Source organism: Erythrolamprus reginae, chromosome 2 (assembly GCF_031021105.1).
Source record: "Erythrolamprus reginae isolate rEryReg1 chromosome 2, rEryReg1.hap1, whole genome shotgun sequence".
NCBI lineage: Eukaryota > Metazoa > Chordata > Lepidosauria > Squamata > Dipsadidae > Erythrolamprus > Erythrolamprus reginae.
In genome coordinates this window covers 156,169,440-156,190,755 of record NC_091951.1, presented here as the reverse complement: position 1 = coordinate 156,190,755, position 21,316 = coordinate 156,169,440, and the positions used below count along the sequence as shown (strand labels likewise).

The following is a 21,316-nucleotide window of genomic DNA, read 5'->3' as shown; positions in this document are numbered from 1 at the left end:
TAGTTTGTTGGCTATAAGAGTTTAACTGTCTTGGATATGGCCCCTGGAGGGGCCGAGAGGCAAAAAGGAAGCTGTATGCTCCTCCCATATTTGGGTATACCAGGGTGATTCGACAGTTCATTTTAGAAGTATCTTTTCAAGGGGAGGCTAGGGTACAGAATGATCCTTAAAGGTTATATGCCCCTTGCATAATTTGATAGAGTCCTTCAAACCTACATGCCACTAAAAACAGCAAAGTCCTACAGCTGAGGAATACCAACCGACATATTTTTAAAAGAGATTGCATGCTTTTATAAATCTAAATGTGGTATTTTTCTGGTTACCCTTTTTTCCAGTTTACAATTTTGCAGTTTGGATCGTATTGACTTCAAGTACTCTACTAAAAGTTCATTCCCAACTTTACTTAATAAAAAGCTGTTCTATTGCTGTCTTTTTTTTTAATCCATGCATCACATTCAGAGGCACAATTAACACACACACACACACATTTTCTCAACAATAAAGTCAACCAGCCTTCTCACTGGTTGGCTTTATTGTCCCCTTTAGACCTAGGAATTGGCACATGCAACATGGGGTGGAGTAAAAGCATGTCTAACACTTTCCCCTCAGTAGCTTCAAAGTGTGAAGATGGTAAATCCCCTCCCATTTCCTTTCCTTTCACCTTTTGAAGCAGTGTTATCTACAATTACAGTGAGCTAAAGAAAAGGGAAATAGGAACTCAGGTCTTGCTAGTCCTAGTTTATCATAATCATTACTGTCAGATAAGCTACATGATTTAATCTAATGCAATTAAATTTCCCAATTCTCAATGCCCCAAGCAAAAGTGCAGTATCTGATGTAATCTCAGATGTAATGATCTTTCCCTCAAGGGAAGATATTTATACTCCTTCCCAAAGCATTAAGGTCCAACTCACAGAGAGCTAATACACCAAAACTTTCCTATTCTGTGTGCAATTAAAAATACTGGTCATGACAAGAATTTGTGGTATTTAACATACTATATTAGGCTTATTCCTCAGACCCTACATTTCTTAAAAACCAATCTGCTATAAAAACCATCTTCCCATTTGTCTGTTGGTATTTTTGGTGCTTTTTAAAGTTGAGTTTCCTAACTAAGACACAATACAGTATACGGTAATTAAAATAAGATTCAGTTTCATCCAGCTCAATTATCCTTTCACCTTAAAAGGACGGTGAGACACTTCGATGCAAGAATAATGGAGTAGCAAGGATAGTAGTATAGTAAAGCCCAACATACTACTTTATCCATATGATATATAGACTAAGTGTTTTGAAATTATAGTATATAGTAAATTGGACGGAAGATCAGAATTGATGTATCTTTGATTGTTTCTTTATGTATTCATTGAAACCCTGCATTACTCATTGAAAACCTGGGCAAGTTCTATGACACCACAAAAGGAATTTAGTGAAGTAATGGCCCTAGAGCAAATAGTATGAGTTCCTGTTGTTAAAGACACCAAGTTATGTAATGTATTACTCTTTTTGTATTTCCTGTTTTTCAAACATTGACTCTTTACCAGAGTTTGATTCAGATACCACCTCCATGCTGTTTGAACAAACATTTAGGAAAAAACTATTTTGACTATACTGTACTTTAATTTGAATATTTGTACATAGATTTTCCTCTATAGAAATGCCTTTTCTGTATCCATATAATCTAGGGTTGTTTAATGTTTCTGTCTGGATGGAAACTATGATACTAGCAAAAATTTATCAATCCAGTCTGCCTCACTTATAATCCTTCTTAAGATAACCTCCAAATTTAAAGAAAAAAGCAAGATTCAGAAGAGTATTAAAATTAACTTTTATTTGGCCAATGAGTTCCATTTCTTTGAGCATCATGGATGCTTAAAATGAATTCCATTGAAACACATCATTCTGTTTGTAATACAGACTTTTCCATGGCTCTCAAGTATCCCACAAAACTCCTTAGTTATCAGTTATCAAGTGTCCTTTTTTGTTGCATTCAGAGAAGTTATTTCCCAACAATCCCCATAAAACCCATTTGCAAAATAATGTGTAGATAGCAAGGCTTTTGTTTCATTGCAGGCGAGAGCAACTCAAGTTAGATTTCACTTTAGGTAAAGAGGCAATTGGACTCTCATTCCTCAGCAACGGTTTCCTACCCTTCCAGATCTTTGGATGACATAAATCAATGGTACAATATAAAGAGGACATGAGACTATGCAATGAGTTAAGAGGATCTACCATACCCCACTTATTCCCTTGGTCTGCCTAGTGATTTCTTCCACATTGGAATGGTCCGGGGCAAGGAAAAAACAACAGTAAAGCATAAGGGAGAAAAGCTGGGACAATAACCAAGAGCCTGCTGGGTCAACAGCAGCATATGTCATTTAGACAAAGTGTGATTAATGTTTAAGGATGCCTTATTCAAGAATTTCCCTAGTTAGTTAGGCAATAGGACATATTATCATTTCAATCTGCTTCTACCCAGGCCGCAATAGTCTAAGGAAATGTACATCACAGTTTGCAAATGAAAGAAGAGAAAAAAGACAAGAAAAAAGACCCAGCAGTTTGCCAACTAGTCAGATCCTTCTTCAGCATAGAATAAAACTAGATTTGTTTGATAGGTTAGAGGAATGAGTTAATTTCCCTGGACTCCCAACCAGTTTCAGTCTTCTGGTTAGAATTTGTTTGCTGACTTGTTTGAGTTGGCAGCCACAGCATAGTGTCTGGGGATATGCAGATTGGATTTCTGTTTACAGTTCATCTTTTTGAGCTGTAGTTTCTTCTTCCTCTTCAACATCTGGTTCCTCTTCTGCATCCTCTAGATCTTCCAGATCCTGTTTCAATGAAAAAAGGACTAGTCAATTGTTTGGAGATGCTTGTCTCTCTAGTTTGATTCTCTAGACAATACAATAGGGTATTGTGAGAGGAGTTGCTATAGAGCCCTTACCACTATGGCAATTCAGGATCTGCCATTATGCTCGAAATGTAACTAACTCAATGGGTCTTCTGCTAAAACATGCAAGACCAGGAAAATCCCATGCATTACAAGAAGCCACATAAAAAAAAACAATGGGTAACGAAACGCCAAAAGCACATTGTCCATAAGCATTTCCATACAGCAGATAGAAGGGATTTCAAGGCAGTAGGGTACAGTTAGATTTCCCACATCTTCTATCAAGTTACAGCCTTCTTAAAGTATCTACCATCACAGGTCAGATATCAAACATACTAAACTGTTATCCTCCAGATGTGATGTAAGGTTCAGTCAATAAACAGAGGATTTCCAAACAGATATTATAGCCAGAAAAAAAGGTTGCTTCTTGCATCTAAACTCAAGAATGTGACCCACCGGTTATAGTAAAGAAAGTAAAATCTAGATTAAAACTTCTGATCCACTCAATAATGCCACACTAATAAAAATAATAAACATATTTTATATAATAAATCAACATTAAAATTTCTGAATAATAGACAAAGAGCCACTCTGATATGGTGCTTAAGGCACTAGTTTAGAAGCAGGAAGTGTGCGAGTTAGCTGGGCAGCATTGGACCAGCCACTTTCTCTCAGCCATAGGAAGCAGGCAATGGCAAGTCACTTCTGTAATCTTGCCAAGAAAACTATGCATACAGAGAAATGAAAAAAATAAAGTCCTATTCAGAGGATGGGTTTAAAGGATCACATTGATTATAATTCTTATCTCACTTCAGCTTTCATTTAGTTTACAGACCTTGAAGGTCTGAAATGCAAAGATTGATCATAAAATGATTTCTTCATCTCCATTCTAACTGAAGTCAATAAATATGGCAGAATACTGGTCAACAAGTAGCATCTCATACAAAATGTGAACTCAGAAAAAAAAAGAAACAAATATCCCCTTGTTTAAAGAAGATTTCCACTGCATATACTTCAATCGCAAGATTGATCCTACCCAATCCTTTGTTTAGTCAAACCATTCAGAAATAAAACTGGTAGTCAATGCTTTAGGATCTACTCTAAACTACTGATCATCATCAACTTGGATCTAATAACCCAATAACGGAAGTGTTTGGATTAACTTTTCTTTTTTGGTTAATGCTGTTTTGAATTCAGTCTCACAAAACACAGGTTAAGAATTGCATGCAGGGTGTCCAGGGAGAAAGCTTTTTGAAATTCCCTGATATTTCCCTGACATTTTCCTGTAACTTGCTATCTAGTTAAGGCACGGTCGTAGTTGAGTCATACCAAACAGCTAAGCCATGGAGAAATGTTGGTAGCTAAGGAAGCAAGTTGTAGCACAGTTATGCTCATTTTTGCTTGACTCTGCCAGGAAGCGCGATCCAGTTTTTGAAAAACATGATTTTCCCCTGACTTTTGAACATTTTAGTTTCCCCCCCTGATTTATTCTGTTTTTTTCACAAATTCCGTGATATTTCCCAAACTGCCGATTTCCCTAATAATTCCCTGATTTCCCTGTTTTTCAGGTTTGTTGGACACCCTGTGTATGCCTTCAGAAATGTTATCAGATTACATGAAACTTATAAAACCCTATGATTTTAACTAGCAGTGGTTCTCCTTCAGCTATCTTCAGAAAATACTCTGCTTCCTAGAGAATGAGATAAAATGGAAAAATTGAATAACACTTTCTAAGCTCTATGGTCCAGCCTCATCTCTTTCCCTCTCCCTAGATCAGTGATAGCAAACCTTTTTTGGTTCACGCACCAAAAGGGGGTGTGTGCCTGTCCTAGCACACGTGCACATGCTCACACCCAATCCCTCCCACATGCATATACACCCCATGCTGCCCCTGCACATGGGCACAATTCTCTTGTCCCCCACGCATCCGCACAATCTCACTAAAGCCTGGGACGGTTAAAAAAAAAAAAGGAAAAATGGACTTCCGGTTTTCCTATTGTGCTGTTTTTCGCACTCTGGGACTTGAGGAAACTTCCCTGAATCCTCCAGATTGCAAAAAACAGTACAATGGGCAAACTGGAAGTCCATTTTTCCAAACTTCATGTTTGCCTGTTGGGCATTTTTTTGCACTCCGGGACTTCAGGAAAGATTTCCTAAAGCCTCTATAGGGCGAAACGGCCATCCAAGGCAGAAAATCAGCTGGCTAGCATGCACGTGTGATGGAGCTGGCATAGAGCAATACATTGTGTTCCCTCCAATACGGCTCCGCATGCCATCTGTTGCATGCTTGCCATAGGTTTGCCATCCCAGCCCTAGATTCTCTGAAATCAAATACGTGAAATGGTGCTATTTACCCTTCCTTATATCACTAAGCCATTTAAATGTTGCTCACTGGAAATTGGGGTAACCATTTTGAGAACAGCCAAGGAATCGGAATGATAAATAACTCTGAGTAATATATACAACCTATAACTGCTTTTATATGAAGCAAAGTCGCTGTCCATTGTTATTATTACTATTTTTTAAATAAAGCAATTATCACCAAGGAAAAAGAGAGCAAGCTAAACTGAAATGAAACACGGAGGAGGTATTTTGCTTTACTATAGCTATGTATCATGCCAGGAATAGCACCCCCAAATCATACAGTAAGCAAACAATAGTTGAACTAAGTATTTCCCCTCCTAATTTCCCCTAATGGTGTAAAGCAGGCATCCCCAACCCCCATAGTCTGTGGACTGACACTGGGCTGCAGAGCATGCCAGAAGTCGGGCCACGCAAACAAGTGAAGCTCTATCTGCAGGATGCAGACAGCATGTGAAACCATACCCCCTCTGGTCCCTGGTTCCCCAAAGGCTGGGGGCCACTGGTGTAAAGAGCTCAAAACAGTAGATAACAAACCAAACCAGGAGTTTCCATACACATATAAGAATGGTAAAGAATGTGCTCTAATGTCTTCCATCAACTACAGATACCTATATCCCCAGACCTAGTAAGCAATTTAAAATCACTACAGAATCCACTACCGTGTTTCCCCGAAAATAAGACCCTGTCTTATATTTTTTTTGAACCCTGAGATAGTGGTTTTGTGTGCCATGCACTCAAAAGCCCAATTGGGCTTATCATTAGGGGATGTCTTATTTTTGGGGAAACAGGGTATGTACAGGAATTCTATAGCAGTGTTTCCCAACCTTGGCAACTTGAAGATATTTGGACTTCAACTCCCAGAATTCCCCAACCAGCATTCACTGGCTGGGAATTCTGGGAGTTGAAGTTCAAATATCTTCAAGTTGCCAAGGTTGGGAAACACTGTTCTATAGGACCGTCAGATACAATATGCCATGAGCGAGTTGCCAGATTCTCACTTGCCAAGAGAAACAGAAAATACACAGCATTTCTAATTTTGTCCTTTCATATTTAACTTTTAAATAAGGCTCAAAAGTATAGCAGCATAGTAGCAGAGCTAGTCCATTAAGCAGAGACTAGTTATGGAGGCTAAAAGCAACAACTCTGTGACTGAAAGAGGACGTCCACACTTGCTGATGGGATTTTGTCTGCCCACTGAAGATTCAATCTCACAACAACTATAGGTGGTTGGGCCAAGGCCGAGGGGAATGCAAACAATGTTTTTTCCAGCATTTTTCTGAACACAGAAATGTTTTTATAGGCTCTTGCATTTTACATAGCCTCAGTCTACATGGAATTGCAGTTATTCTGAACACCCATACCGCCGTCCCAGCTCATTCTGGATATTACCAGCTGTGTTTTGTTTATAGGTTGCTATGGGACTAACATTCTCTGCTGTCAAAATAATCCCTAACTACATTTACAGGATAGAACTGCCACTTCCTCAGGGATCTGACTCATGTCCAGGAGCTATACATACATACATACATACATACATACATACATACATACATACATGCATGCATACATACATACGTACACACGTGTGTGTGTGTGAGTGTGTGTGTGAGTGTGTGTATATAACATCAAAGCAGAATATCATAATCTTAAAATACTCACATTCTCATCTACACCACCATCTTTTCCACCGCTTTCCAGGAACTTCTTAAAACCTTCCAATGTCCTTTCTCCACTGTAATCTACAACCTATAAAACAAAGTAATAAGAATTATTATCAAGAGACAAATCTAGGGCCTTGGTGGATGAAGGATTCACTCTTGAACAGCCAAAAGAAGAAGAGAGGAGGTTAGAAAATTCACCTTCACCATATGAGTCAAAGAGGAAGCCAGCCACTAAATTCTCATGAATGCTACAAGGAAAAAATACAGCTCCATCCTCTATTAAAACTATTTTTTCCTACACTTCAAGGCACACATGCAGCCAAGCATACCCCAAAGCAGGCTGGGGGAACTATTTTCCCCTCTGTCAAGTTTCAATGTACAAATTCACTAACCGTTCTATCAGGACCAGCAGGGAAATACTTGAGGGTAGGGAAACTGTGGACCTTCACAACCTCAACTTCATTCGCTGTAGAGTCCATCTTAGCAATAATTATGTTTTCATGGTCCTTGTAAGTTTCTCCAAGTTTATCCCAAATGGGAGCTAACTGTTTGCAGTGGCCACACCAAGGAGCATCTGTGAAACAAAGGATGATAAATTATTTTAACAGCTGTTCAGCATCCACAACTCTCCCCCCTGTCTTTTTTAATTTGGCTGCTGAGAAACTTTCCTCTCATTAATCATATATAATTTCAAACAAGATAAACCTCTATGTGTGCACATACATTGCTATCGGTAAAATACTTACAGAATTCCACAAAGACATTCTTATTTTCATCAAAAGCCACTTCCTCAAAGTTCTTTCCAACCAGAACTTTGACAGGTTGTTTGTCCCAGTCATCAGAAACCTCTTGGGTCATCAGGTGGGGCTAAAATATACATACAAAAGCAACAACATGACAGCAACTGCATGGAATGTGTCAATAGGAAATCCCCACACCCACTGCTCCAAAGTACAAAGCAACTGGTAAGCCAGACTATAAAAAGGCAAGTTAATATCAAGGTCACACACCCCCACCCCATGACCCAAATTTATCCTCTGTGAGTTTTTGCATGAAGGATGACAGAGTAGGTCTGTGTATATTAAACCATTACTGTCCAATCAATACTCTTAAAATTATAAAACATACTGCATAGCAGAGATACAAAAATGAAGTGAGTATGATGGTCTAGTTCAGTGATGGTGAACCTTTTTTTCCTCGGGTGCCGAAAGAGTGTGTGTGCGTGCTATCGCACATGCATGAGTGCCCACACCCATAATTCAATGCCTGGGGAAGGCAAAAAAAGCTTTTCCCACTCCCCCAGAAGCCCTCTTTAGGCTGGAAATGGCCTGTTTCCCACCTTCTGGTAGGCCTAGTACACTCATATTTCGCCCTCCTCAGGCTCCAAAGGCTCCCCCTGGAGCCTCTGTGCGAGCCAAAAATCAGGTGGCCGGTGCACATATGCACATTGGAGCTGAGCTAGGGCAACGGCTCACATGCCAGCAGATATTGCTCCGCGTGTCACCTGTGGCACCCGTGCCATAGGTTCACCATCACTGGTCTAGTTACTTTCTTCTTTTTTTTTACAGTACACTTCAAAGACACTAATACCCTCATTGTTTTGGATGTGTTTCCATTTTTCTTGATCACTGTTCACTCTATCGAGATCTGATGGAAGATATAGATCAAAGGCAACTATATGTTGGAAAGGCTCTTAAAATGACCAGGTCAAAATTTTCAAGCCATATATTTAACATAGCCCTAAGCACGTTTTTAAAGTTACTATTCCATGTGTTGCTTGACCTTGAATGTCTTCAATTATAACTGCCTAATTCTAGATATATTTTTAGTTTATCTTCAGTATGAATACATATTTAATATAGATAAAAAATATTTTGCCTTTTATTCCAAAGCTACATTTTTAACCAAATAATTATTCCTGTATCCCGTCTTATCTATTCTGAAAACCAACTGCCAGAAATCTCAATAGGACACCTAAAGCAAAAGATGTTTAATTTAGATGTCTTTCCCATCATGAATTGGGCTTTATTGATTAAAAAACATTCTTACACTTTTAGCGCCATTAGCAATTTCTAACATTTTTTTTTCAGGCCATCAGATTTACTACATCATTATGAACCCTGCTTAATTGGTGAAGGGGGGTGGGAATGGAAGTAAAAAAGCATATGATAAAAAGCAAAGAAGGCAATTCAAAAGCCCTGAATAACATGCACTGCGTAAAAACACATCAAACAGTAGCTGGATCTTGGTTACAGGCTTCCCTTCCCTCTCCAGATTAAAATAGACTTCTTCTAAAGATTCGTGCAATGTGAGGCCAAGGCCACGTTCCTTCTGTCATGCTGAGAAAGGTAATTCTTGGATCTGCACCGCACTCACTCTAAAGCAGTTCCCAAATTCGTGCAGCTCACTTTACTAGCACAGTGGGGCCATGCTCCACTGACTCTGCCCTTTGGCTTTCCCAGCAAAAGCTTCGCCTAGGGTAATGTCAAACTACTCTGCAACGTGAATTTAAGAACTTGTGCCATAAAACAGGTCACAATTTCCATGTGCTACTAGGATCAACTCACATGGCTACCTGATACAAAAACCCCATTTAAAAAAATAAACCAATTACCTTCACTTTGCCATCCAAGAACCTGTTGCAGAAGTCCCTAATATTCTCTGGACTCAGATCATCGGATTCTGGTTTGTACTTGGTCATTTCTTCCTCCAGAGTAATAAGGCGTACGGCAGGGCATTCCTCCTTTTTGAGGCCAAAGAACTCCAAGATCCTCTGGTTGTCACCGTGGTCGCTGTCGATGTAAATGAACAAGATCTTGGGGAAGAGGAGGGAAAATAGGACAATGTATGTTTTAGACAAAAGCATCTCATACAGAAGGACACCCTGAATTAAGATTTCCCCAAGATCTATCCTATCTCTCTAACTCAGTGGTTTCAACCCTTTTTTGCCCATGCCCCACCTAAGCATCTCTAAAATCCTGTGTGCCACCGCAACTCTTTAAAATACACTTTCTACAGCTACAACTCCTGATTCTTTATAATGAACTGCATTTATTTTGTTACAATGGATTTATACTATTATCACAAATTTTCAAAGATTTTTATAGAGAAGAATCAACCTTTAAACATAGAAACATAGAAACATAGAAGACTGACGGCAGAAAAAGACCTCTTGGTCCATCTAGTCTGCCCTTTTACTATTTCCTGTATTTTATCTTAGGATGGATATATGTTTATCCCAGGCATGTTTAAATTCAGTTACTGTGGATTTCCCAACCACGTCTGCTGGAAGTTTGTTCCAAGGATCTACTACTCTTTCAGTAAAATAATATTTTCTCATGTTGCCTTTGATCTTTCCCCCAACTAACTTCAGATTGTGTCCCCTTGTTCTTGTGTTCACTTTCCTGTTAAAAACACTTCCCTCCTGAACCCTATTTAACCCTTTAACATTACAGAACAGAAAGAACAGAAATAAAAATGAGAATCTATAACTTACATTCCAATTGCATAACTATAACTTTTTGAGGGCCAGGGGACTCGGGAAACCCCAATAACAAAATCTAGACATTAGGAAAACCCCAATTCTATTCTTGGTTCAATACCTGTATGAACAAGATAGCGATAGCACTTATACTGTATACCACTTTATAGTGCTCATCTAAACGGGTTACAGAGTCAGCATATTGCTCCAAACAATCTGGTCTTACCATTTTAATTCTTGATGATGTGTAACCATATGAGAAATGGAGTGTATAATAAACTGTATGGAAGTTTGCTTAGGAGCAAGTAATTATTCAGTTACTTTCTTTTATTTACCTTTCCTTTGAAGCCTTCAGCTGCCTTTTTGAAGTTATCCAGTTTAGCCTGGTATTCCTCAACACTCTTAGGCAAGAATAGCAGGATGTGTGTCTTAATCTCTCCGCCAAAAATTTTAGGTGCAGTCTGGAAGAGGAACAGTTGCATTATTGAAGGCAATTATATTAAGTAATAACCCAAGATTATTTTTCCAGACCATTCCACCTCCTGCCTCTAGCCTGTGGGATTCACTACCATTTGCCCTGCCATAGCTGCAGAACAAATGATTATCATTACATATCACTCAGAACATGTAAAATTTGTGATCTATTTCTTTACCTGTTCAGTAAATTCAATCACCAAGGGTAACTGGTTTGATTTGATGAAATTCAACAGATTCTCTTTTGTTATTTCCCCATCAAAATTGTTACGACCTTCATCAAACTGGAAAAATATACAAGAATTCAGTTTACATCCAGTAAATGGACTAATCATGCAAGACCTTTAGCAGAATAATAAAGCAAGAGTGGGTCAACCTCTGTGCCATAGTGATACAGAAGTATACACTCTCTTAGTGTAGTATCCAGTTTCCAAAGAGCCTCAGTATTCATTGAGGTTTCTAGGCTATGTGACACTGCAAACACGTGTGCAGTGGAAGGTGGTAAAATACAACTGCCAAAAGCTTGAGGAAAGGACAAGGGCAACGTAGTGTGATTCCTTGATCTTTGCTCAGCCAAATTATGCAGTAAATGTGAAGTGCCCAATAATTCAACCTTTTACTGGCAGATGATTTTAAAAATGTAAGAAGCAAGTAGATATTGAAACATTTAACCCACTGTAACATATTTCAAGTTGCAAGCATGACACAAAATGCTTAATGCCCAGGGTAGAAACTCAACCAAAATTCTTATCTTACCACCCAAGTGGATTCAAGCAGCAAGCAAAGGGAAACCTGAGCACATTAAGAAGCTAGATTCTCAAAGTAAATATTGCTGAAAAAGATCTGCCCCCATTTATTATTCTTTTAAAAATTTAAAAAAGTAATCTGAATGCTTTAGATCTCAGCACTGTAGATGTTAGACACTCCCTATTTTATAGAGGTAAAATTATAGGGCTTGCTTGAATTGGACAAAAGTATCCAATCAATAGAACCATTAAGAGGCAGAATTGCATACTATTAAGCCCCTAAACCAGGGGTCAGGAACCTTTTTGGCTAAGAGAGCCGTAAACGCCACATATTTTGAAATATAATTCCGCGAGAGCCGTACGTATCTCCCTTTCTCTCTTTCTTTCTCTCTCTCTTTCTCTCCCCCTCTCTTTGTCTCTTTCTATCTCTTTCTCTCCCTCCCTCTATCTTTCTCTTTTTATCTCTCTCTTTCTCTTTCTCTCTCTCTCTTTCTCCCCCTTCTCTCTGAAGTGGGGAGGGCCGGGTTGGCACCAAGGGAGCTCGAGACGGGGTGCAAAAGCAAACTACTCTGCTGGCCCAGGCCCACATCGGAAGGAAGGAAGGAAGGAATGGTAAAAGGGGCGATCAAGAGAGGAATGGGTGAATGAATGGACGGAGGGTGGGAAGGAAGGAAGGAAAGAGGGAAGGGACAGGAACAGAGGAAGGGTGCAAAGAAAGCAAGGAAAGGTGTGAAAGGGGAGAGTAAGAGAAGAAGGAGTGAAAGAAGGGAATGAGGGAGGAAACAAGGGAGGAAGGAGAAGGAAAGCAAGAAATGGAGGGAGGGAAGGAAGGAAAGAAAGAAAGAAAGAAAGAAAGAAAGGGGGAAGGGACAGGAACAGAGGAAGGAAGCAAGGAAACTTATGAAAGGGGAGAGTAAGAGAGGAAGGACTGAAGGAAGGGAGGGAGGGAATAAGGTAGGAAGGAGAAAGAAAAGAAGAAATAGAGGAAGGGAAGGTAAAAGAGAGAAAGAAAAAGAGCAAGAAAGAAAGCAAGAAAGAAAGAGAGAAAGAAAGAATGAAAGAGAAATAAAAATAGAGAGGGGGAATGAAAGAAATGGAAGGAGGGAAGGAAGGAGAGAAAGAAAGAGAAAGAAAGAAAGCAAGAGAAAGAAAAAAGAATGAAAGAGCAAGAGAGCAAGAGAGAAAGAGAGAAAGAAAGAAAGAAAGAAAGAAAGAAAGGCAACTTCAAAGAAAGGCTCACTGAGCATCTCTCACTCTCTCTTTCTATCCCTCTTTCTTTCTCTCTCTTCCTTTCTATCTCTCCTCTTCCTTTCTCTCTCCTCTCTCTCTCCCTCTCTTTCTACCCTCCTTTCTCTTCCTTCCTTCTCTCCCTCCCTCCCCTCCCTCCCTCCTTCCTTCCTCTCCATTTCTCTTTCCCTCCCTCTCTTTCCCTTTTCTTTCTTTTGGTCCACTTCTCTCTCTCTCCGCTTCTCCACTTGCCTCCCCCTCGCGCCTCGCCCTTCCCACCCGGCCACCCGCGCGCGCTTACCAGCAGCAGGAATTCAAGTAAGCCCAAAAGAAGCCATTGGCTCCGGGCGGCGTTCATGGCCCCCCCGAACCCCCAGCCCAGCTGGAGCTCCCTCTCGCCGCCGCCATCTCCCTGCGACTGCCTGCGGCCGCTACAGCCCCCCCTCCCACCGGGCCACAAAGGACATTTGCCGCCGACGCCAGTGAAGCTTCAGCTGGGCGGGGCGCTGCCGGTACTTCCCTCCTGGGGCTCCCGCTCGCAGCTGTCCCCCGGCTTCTGCTCGATGCCGCGGTTTTCGGCACTGTCCTGCTGTGCCCCAAAGACGGAAGGCGGGAAAAAGGCGAGAAGAATGGAGCTCTCCTTCTTCCTGCCTTCCGTCTTTGGGGCCCAGCAGGACAGCGCCGAAAACCGTGGCATCGAGCAGGAGCCAGGGGACAGCTGCGAGCGGGAGCTCAGTGCTAGGAGCCCTGTCTGCGAGCCAGATACGGCCATCAAAAGAGCCATATCTGGCTCGCGAGCCATAGGTTCCCGACCCCTGCCCTAAACAGAGAGCAGCTTATTCAGAGACAATGAACCCATGCGGGGCTATTGTTAGCTACAAAGGAACAGATGTACAGCTCTAGCACCAGGAAGTCTCTTATTGCAGAGTAACATCCACTGTTGACCTTTTTTCTCATAACCTTTCCAAGCCCTTGAGAGGTGATGGGAAGCAAACAAACACATAGAGGATTACAGCCTTATTGGGGGTTGGATGTTCTCCCTTCAAAGGCTGGAAGCTTCTGCTTTTACTCCCCCTACAGTCCAAGGTTGCATGCCCTCATTTAATGATATGAACACTCTTGAAAACCAGGGATGAGGAATCAAGAGATTTGAGAGAGGAGGAAAGCCCACTAGGAATGAATAAGCAAGTAAGGAGGCTTCCCTCAACTTGATGTTGTTGTCTGGATGTGTTACAGAGTTTAAAACCATTGGCCAGCCTTGTGAGCTTCAGTCCAACACACTGGAAGAGGACTAGGTTGAAGAGGGAAGCATTTTACAGACAGTTATGTTGACTTTAAAAATGTCAATTGGGAAATATTTTGGTTCATGGTCTCTACTGGTCATACAGATTCTCTACTGAGAGAAAAATATTATTTTGCAATTGATGCATGACAGAAAAAAATGTATGTAAAACTGAAGAATCTGTAATTACGCCAGAATGTTATAGCCATTATAATCAAGATTCTTCATGAAACTTTTGCTGAAGCCCTGTTAATTTCAAACCAGTTTGGCTCAAAATGGAAGGATTTGGCGGCATATGGTGCATGATTTTTTTTAAAGTCAAAACAGATTATACAAATATTTGTTCAATATGTGCTGTGAGCAGCAGGACTTTTTGACTGTTTCTAAAGCAGTGGAAAACATGCAGATTATGACAATATATTCCGAGGAATCAGGATTTATTTTCCTCATAGCCCCACTCACCTTCTTAAAAAGAGCAACACCATCTTTTTTGAGCTGATATTTGGCAAATATATCACTGTTAGAAGTGATCCCGAAAGGAACGTCATCAATGGCCTCTGCTGCCAACAGAAACTCTTTGGCAGCATCAGATTCTGCATCCTACATTTAAAAAAAATAAAAATAAAAAACCCTGCATAATTATTTCAATTAGTATAGCCATCCTTTTTGTCGTGATTTTAATGCATACTATAAAGGCTATCTCAAAATTACAAGTAGCTAAAAAAGTAGTAGCTAGGTATTATTTTTTCCTCTATTTAGGCAAACAGTCTTACAAGAAATAACCACATATCTGCATATACAGATTTGACAACAAGGCCAAATTCCAAACTGTTCACCGCCTAATAGCTCTGCAACTGATTAGTTTGTGTTTGTTTTATAATGTCATTCTCCTCCTCCATCCCAGGAATTCTGCCATTGTTTTATTTTTAAATCCTTCACTCTAATTTATGAATGAAAAAAATACCTTAAAGAATCCAATCACAGCAACTTCACTGGATTCCACTAGCTCTTCTGCAGCAGCTACACCTGCCAGGATGGTGGCTGCAGGTCCTGTGCGTTTCTTTAACCAATTTAGAATGTCATCTGCTTCTCTGCCAGCTAGATTGGAGGAAAAACTTACTTATCAGGCATCGTACTTTCTTTTGTCTTTGAAGACTATATAGAGAATAAATCTTAACTCCCCCCCAAGGCTCAGTTCTACTTATGTGCTCCTATATCCTCCCTGTAATCTTCACTTACCTTAAACCAAACCCTAAGTGCTCTAAAGCAGAAACAATTAAAAGTTTCTATACTGGGTACTGTATTGTAAGTGATTACTGTAGTTGTGACAGAATCCTTATTATTAAAACAGTCTAGGCATTTACAGTGGTATAACGCCACTTTTTTAAAAAGAAACATTAAGAACTAGGAGGCACTATTAAGAAAAGCATCTACTTTCTCCGCTCAGTAAGAACAGCACAATAGTATATCATTAGAAAAAAAACCTGGAAGACTTCACACTGTCCAGTTGTTGAGACATGGAGTTGTCTGTCTATTAGCATTACTGTTTGAGGCTACCTTGTCTTTTTTGCTACGGGCATTCTACTTGAGATTGGAAGTACTCTTCCACACTAATATGATCAAATCTTTGAAAACTAGCAAGGGGCATCCTTTAAAATTTAGGCCAAAATAGGACTTACTTAAATATCATTTTTACAGTGCTGTGATACAAGTCTGGATCAGAATTTCTGTCCATTTTTGCAGAAAACAAAGTAAAACAAAACCCCTTCCATTACTGGCTTTTGGAGTCTCTTGATGCTCTCCGAGCTGAGAGCACCCAGGACCAGAGTTCAACCCTGAGCTGCAAATATTCCCTTCAAATACAGTTCTGTGATAGACCTCAGCTCAACCTTCATTCCTCTTCTCCACCCCGCCCATGTGGATTCTGGTCACCAAAGTGATCAGAATCCACAAGGGCCACATTTTATGTATCCTCCAACCCAGGGATAGGCAAAGTTGGCTCTTCTATGACTTATGGACTTCAACTCCCAGAATTCCTGAGCCAATCATGCTCACTCGGGAATTCTGGGAGTTGAAGTCCACATGTCATAGAAGAGCCAACTTTACCTACCCCTGCTCCAACCTAAAGGCAAAATAGGGTGGAACTACTATGTCCTTTTCTTCTACATCATTTTCTGTCTATTTGCCCGTAACAATCTATTCTTACATGTATATGTGATTAACCCAAGTATCAACTACATTATTTCTCCCAAAAGCACAGGATTGGCGATCTCACATAGAAGACAGAGGTTGTACCTGTACTCTACATCAGGAAATAAAAATGTATATGGAGAATGCAACACAAAAGAAAGCTAAAACATGTTCTCTATCACTCCAGAGCTCAGGAGATTTAACCACAGGAAGGAAGATTCTAATACAATGTTAGGAAAAACATACAGATAACATTAAGGGTAACAGGCAAACAATCCACCTGGAAAAAGTGTCTACTCCAGCACTGGATGTGTTTAAGCAAAGACAGGACAGCCCTCTACTGGGAAAACTTTGATTTGTATTCCTGCACTGAGAATATGGTTAACTAAAGTAGTTCTTTCCAAATACCATGATTCTGAGATTTTCAGGATTTTCCCATTAATATATAGTATGCTATAAAATGCGTAAGGCCAACACTCTTATTTCAGTTAGTGGAACCCTGCAGTCAAAATTAGGTGCGTCTACACATGAATCTACAGCTATGTTCATAAATTAGAAGACAAACAATATTATTGGCTTTATCTTACAGTCTTGTGAAGCTGTGGTGTGTAAATAATTCACAGTGATGTGCTGTGTACTACAGTAGCAGGAAATAAAGTTCTCTCAGAGAATTTGCTAATGCTATACTGTACTGTACTTTCAAGTCAGACCTTATAGCCAACAATATGACAGCTTTCATAACTAACTGGAAGCATCTCCAAATAGTAAGTAAGAAGTGCCTTGTTCTTAACTTCACAGAAGGAATATCCAGTCTTTCTGCATTTCAGAAGCTCTCAAATCGTTCACACCATTCCAGTCCTAAGCTAAAAAAGCAAGCTCAAAGCCTAAAGGCAAAGCAAACTCTTATTATTGTTCATAGTTGAAATTATGACATTTCGTTTGTCTAGTGTTCTTACAACAGCTTGGAAAAACAGTGATCCAACTCCCTACAGCCTTTTCCTCCCTCTACAGTTGAAATATGTGCTGTGTATCACTCCCACAGTAATGATTCACAACCGCGTTAAACAAGATTTATGAAAGGGACACAAGTTGAGATTAATTTATTTACCAGGCTTGAAACACCTGTGAAAATGTCAACATAGAAATCTTTTTACAGGTAGTCCTCAACTTACAACAGTTTGCTTAGTAACCAGTTACAATGACACTGAAAAAGTGACATCACTTTTCATATTTATAACTATTATAGCATCCCCATGGTCACGTGATCAAAATTCAGATGCTTGGCAACTAATTCAGTTATGACGGTTGAGTTTTCTGGGTCATGTGACCACCTTCTGACAAACAAAGTCAATAGAGAAGCAAAATTCACTAACAACCATTTTACTAACTTAATTTCAATTACAGTATTCACTTAGCTTGACCAGAAAGATCATAAAATAAGAAAAACAAATGTCTCTTAGCAAAAAAAAATTGGGTTCAATTGTAGTCTAAGACGCATTTAGGTGACCTATATTTTAAACATTTCTGGGCTATCATTTTAATTATGGTTTGCTGTTTCCAATTATTTAATCTTATTTGTCAGGGTTGGTTGAATATCAGAACAATATACAAGTCTCCTTAAATGAATACCATATTTGCTGCCTATAAGCCCCAAAATTCAAAATCTGTATTTGTTTCAAGGGGCCAAATATTTTGATAGCTATTTCTTAGGGAATCTGTGACTGAAATTCTGTTTCTAGGGAACACCTATTACAAATTCAATAGCAGACCAGTGTACTAATACAGTAAGTGTAATAGATAGCATTTTATAGTTATGCCACCATCACTGTCAACAGTGACTTACTAATAAAGGACTATACTTTGTTTAATTACACAAAGCCAAACATAAAATATTTTGGAAGCAAACGTTTTGTCAATAACATGTCAGGTTGTAACGCAGAATTATAACAAGAGACCCAAAACAGCTGCATAAGTATCCTGTAGCAATCTACAAGAGATAGTAATTATAGATATACTAATTATAGTAAAGAAGATGACTAATGGACAAAATATTTGAAAGCTCAACATGCAAGGACAAAGGGCATAAAAGTTACGGCATGCTTTTGGGACTTTCTGACCAAAGTCCGATATGAAAAAATTAAAACTAAAAGCCAATATTTTAACACAGTTTCAAACTATAGCACTGTTAACCTTCAGATTCAATAATAAAAATGATGTTTGGAATAAACAGAATATCTACAACTCTTTATACTTGATGTTTCTTTTCCCAGGAGTTAGATCATGATCCTGGAAAAAGATGCATCCGTTTCCTTCAAATCTAAAGCACTGGACAGTTTTTCTGATGCAACAAATGTTTATTAGTTGTTCTACTATAGAAAACCCAGTTAATCTTTAATTTGATTGTCCACTGTTATTCTTTTAAGGAAAATTACAATTCTTCATAATAGCTTCATGGTGCTCTCACCTGTGTATTCCTTAGGAGAAGACTTATCTCCATTCTTGAAGAATTTGATAGTAGGATAACCTCGAACACCGAATTGTTGGGCGAGTTCGGACTCTTCTGTAGCATCTACCTTAGCCAATCTGATTTCAGAGTTTTCACTTTTCAATTTTGCCGCTGCTTTCACATATTCAGGTGCCAAAGCTTTACAGTGACCACACCATGGTGCATCTGTGGAAAAGAAAATCGAAATACTAGAAAACATAGCATCAAATGAATTGTGTATTTTCTACTGATACCTTCTATTCCTAAGAATGCACCTTCATTACTAAATATTTCTCAATAATTATTCTTCAATAGACAGAATTATATCAGAATTTTATTCAAAAAGTGTTTAATTTATATACTGCCTATAAGATTGCCTAGGACCATGAATTTCCAACAGTAAAAGTGCATTATTCTCCTACAGGGAAATTACCCTTATAATGCCAAAAAGAATGTTTGAGGTACTTAATTCAACTTTAGAAGGCCACAACAGACCCTAAATACAAAGCGCTTGGTATTCTAGCTCTCACACTGTAAATAATTCCTGCTAAAGTTGTGTGCCAAAATTAAAAGTATTCCAGAAATCATTGGCTGTGACAAATATTTGATAAACTAGGCTTTTAAAAACTACTGTGAGCTTTAGTGAATGGGGGGGGGGGGATGGGCTACTTTACTCTCCCCGCCTCCCTTTTCAAAAGTAAGCAGGAAAAAGCGAAACTATTTTATGAAGGAAATAAGCAGGCGTGAGTTAGGAATTACGCCATCCCCCTCCCGCCTTCCACATGTGGAGAGTCACGCCTCACAAAATTAAGACCTGTGCTTAGAGCAGCAAGAAAAGGCAGTTTATTTAATTTATATGCCGCCCAACTCCCAAAGGAACTTACAACAATAAAGTTTTCTTGCAACTAAGTCAGTATTAAGAAAATAAGGGGGGAAATTGCTCTCTCTCCACACTTTAAAACCAGAATTTGTAAGTCTCTTTCTAAAAGACATTCCGGTGTCGTATATTTAGTTGTACTGGTAATTTATTTTATTTTATTTTTTGTCCGTCAACAGCACACAATAAAAGTTCTGCGAGACACGCCTGACGCCTCTTCTCAAGCGGCACACCCCTTCTCCTCCCTTTTCCTCATACTGTAGACGGTACTACGCGCAGGCCTTGCTACACCTGTCTCCGGTTTGATTTTGATTGATTTTCATCTCGGGCTTGCAAAGCTCCTCACGGCCAAGGTTGCCGGGGTATTTGCAGACTAAACTCTCAGCCGGCGCCTTGGGGGCCAGCCAAGAGGCCAGAATCAGTGCAAGCCCCGTTTTGCAGCCTACGCCAACCCAACCCCCGGCGGCCGACAGCTATCCCACTGTCTTCAGCCAAGACTGGCGGAAAGACGTCGGAGCCCCTTCCATGATAGAGAGGCGGGAGGGGGCTTCGCCTTAAAGCCGCGCAAGGGTTGCCGAGGGACCCCCCTCTCCCAGATACACACAGACACCCCAGGGTAGCCCCGGCGCCACCGCGTCCCTCCTCCACTCACAGAACTCCACCAGGATGTTCGGGTGCTGCTCCAGCGCTTGCTCGAAGTTGGCCGACTTGAGCACCAGCACGCCCTCCTCTTCCTCGATGTCTACGGCGAGGGAGACCTGACCCAGCCACAGCAAACACAGCACCGGAGCGCAAAAGCGGAGGAACTTCATGGCGACGGCAGCGGCGGCGAAGGCGACGACAGGGACGGGATCTCCAGGAAAAGAGACCGAGCAACAAGAAAGCACCGCGAAAGAGAACGGTCCAACCCCGCCTCCCACTTATAAACCCGCCCTTGGCTACCGCCTATTGGCCACTTCCGGCCTCCTCCGAGTTAACTTCTCATTGAACCGGCGTCGAGCCCCGGGCCCGCCCGCTTTTCTTGATTGGCCGCCGAGAAACCTAACGTCACCTTTCCTTCCACTTCCGAACAACCCTGAGTGTTTGCTGCGTTCCGTCAACTCGGATTGGCTCATCGGACTTCTTGGTTGGTTGCCATTGGATAACGGCGCCGCTCTGGTTCCGTTGCTCGGCCGCCTTTGATTGGTCGCTTGGCGAAGCTTAAACAGAGGTTTACCTCTTCCTCCATTGCATTTCACCTCTCGCCTTTGGAACGTGGCAACTCGGAAGGCTGCCCCTTTTGCAATACGCATGCGCGTTGGAGGGGTCTCGTTCGTGTTTCATTCTGACTGGGCCGCGTTTTATAAGACGCTCCGGAATAATAACCGAAAAGTATTTCCGGGTCAGAAGAAATTGAACACATGTAGGCGTTTTCTGAGGGAGATTCCGTTGAGATTTTAGAAGGAAGGAAATTGGCTGAGTGGTGGGAAATAGGAACTCTGGAGATCAATGTTGTGTAGTATGTCAAAATTGCCTATAAAGAGAATGTACGAGCGGGAACTGGGCTGGTTGGAAAATTACAGGGGGGCGGGGTCGAGGATACTTGGTAATGTAATTGCCTGGAATAAAGAATGTAGGCTGAAGATAGAGTGAACTTTTCTTT

General features: G+C 40.5%; 1 protein-coding gene across 1 annotated transcript; it reads right to left on the bottom strand.

Annotated features, from left to right (window-relative positions):
- Nucleotides 1–1,811: 1,811 nt before the first annotated feature.
- P4HB (prolyl 4-hydroxylase subunit beta) lies at nt 1,812–20,790 on the bottom strand. The gene is made up of 11 exons (XM_070740096.1): nt 20,327–20,790; nt 18,777–18,983; nt 15,087–15,220; nt 14,585–14,722; nt 11,047–11,151; nt 10,729–10,854; nt 9,527–9,727; nt 7,659–7,779; nt 7,305–7,486; nt 6,911–6,997; nt 1,812–2,828 (listed from the first exon to the last, which is right to left on the bottom strand). Exons 1-11 carry the CDS (start codon nt 20,484–20,486, stop codon nt 2,745–2,747), a joined length of 1,545 nt encoding a protein of 514 aa, XP_070596197.1. The 5' UTR covers nt 20,487–20,790; the 3' UTR covers nt 1,812–2,744.
- Nucleotides 20,791–21,316: the final 526 nt, after the last annotated feature.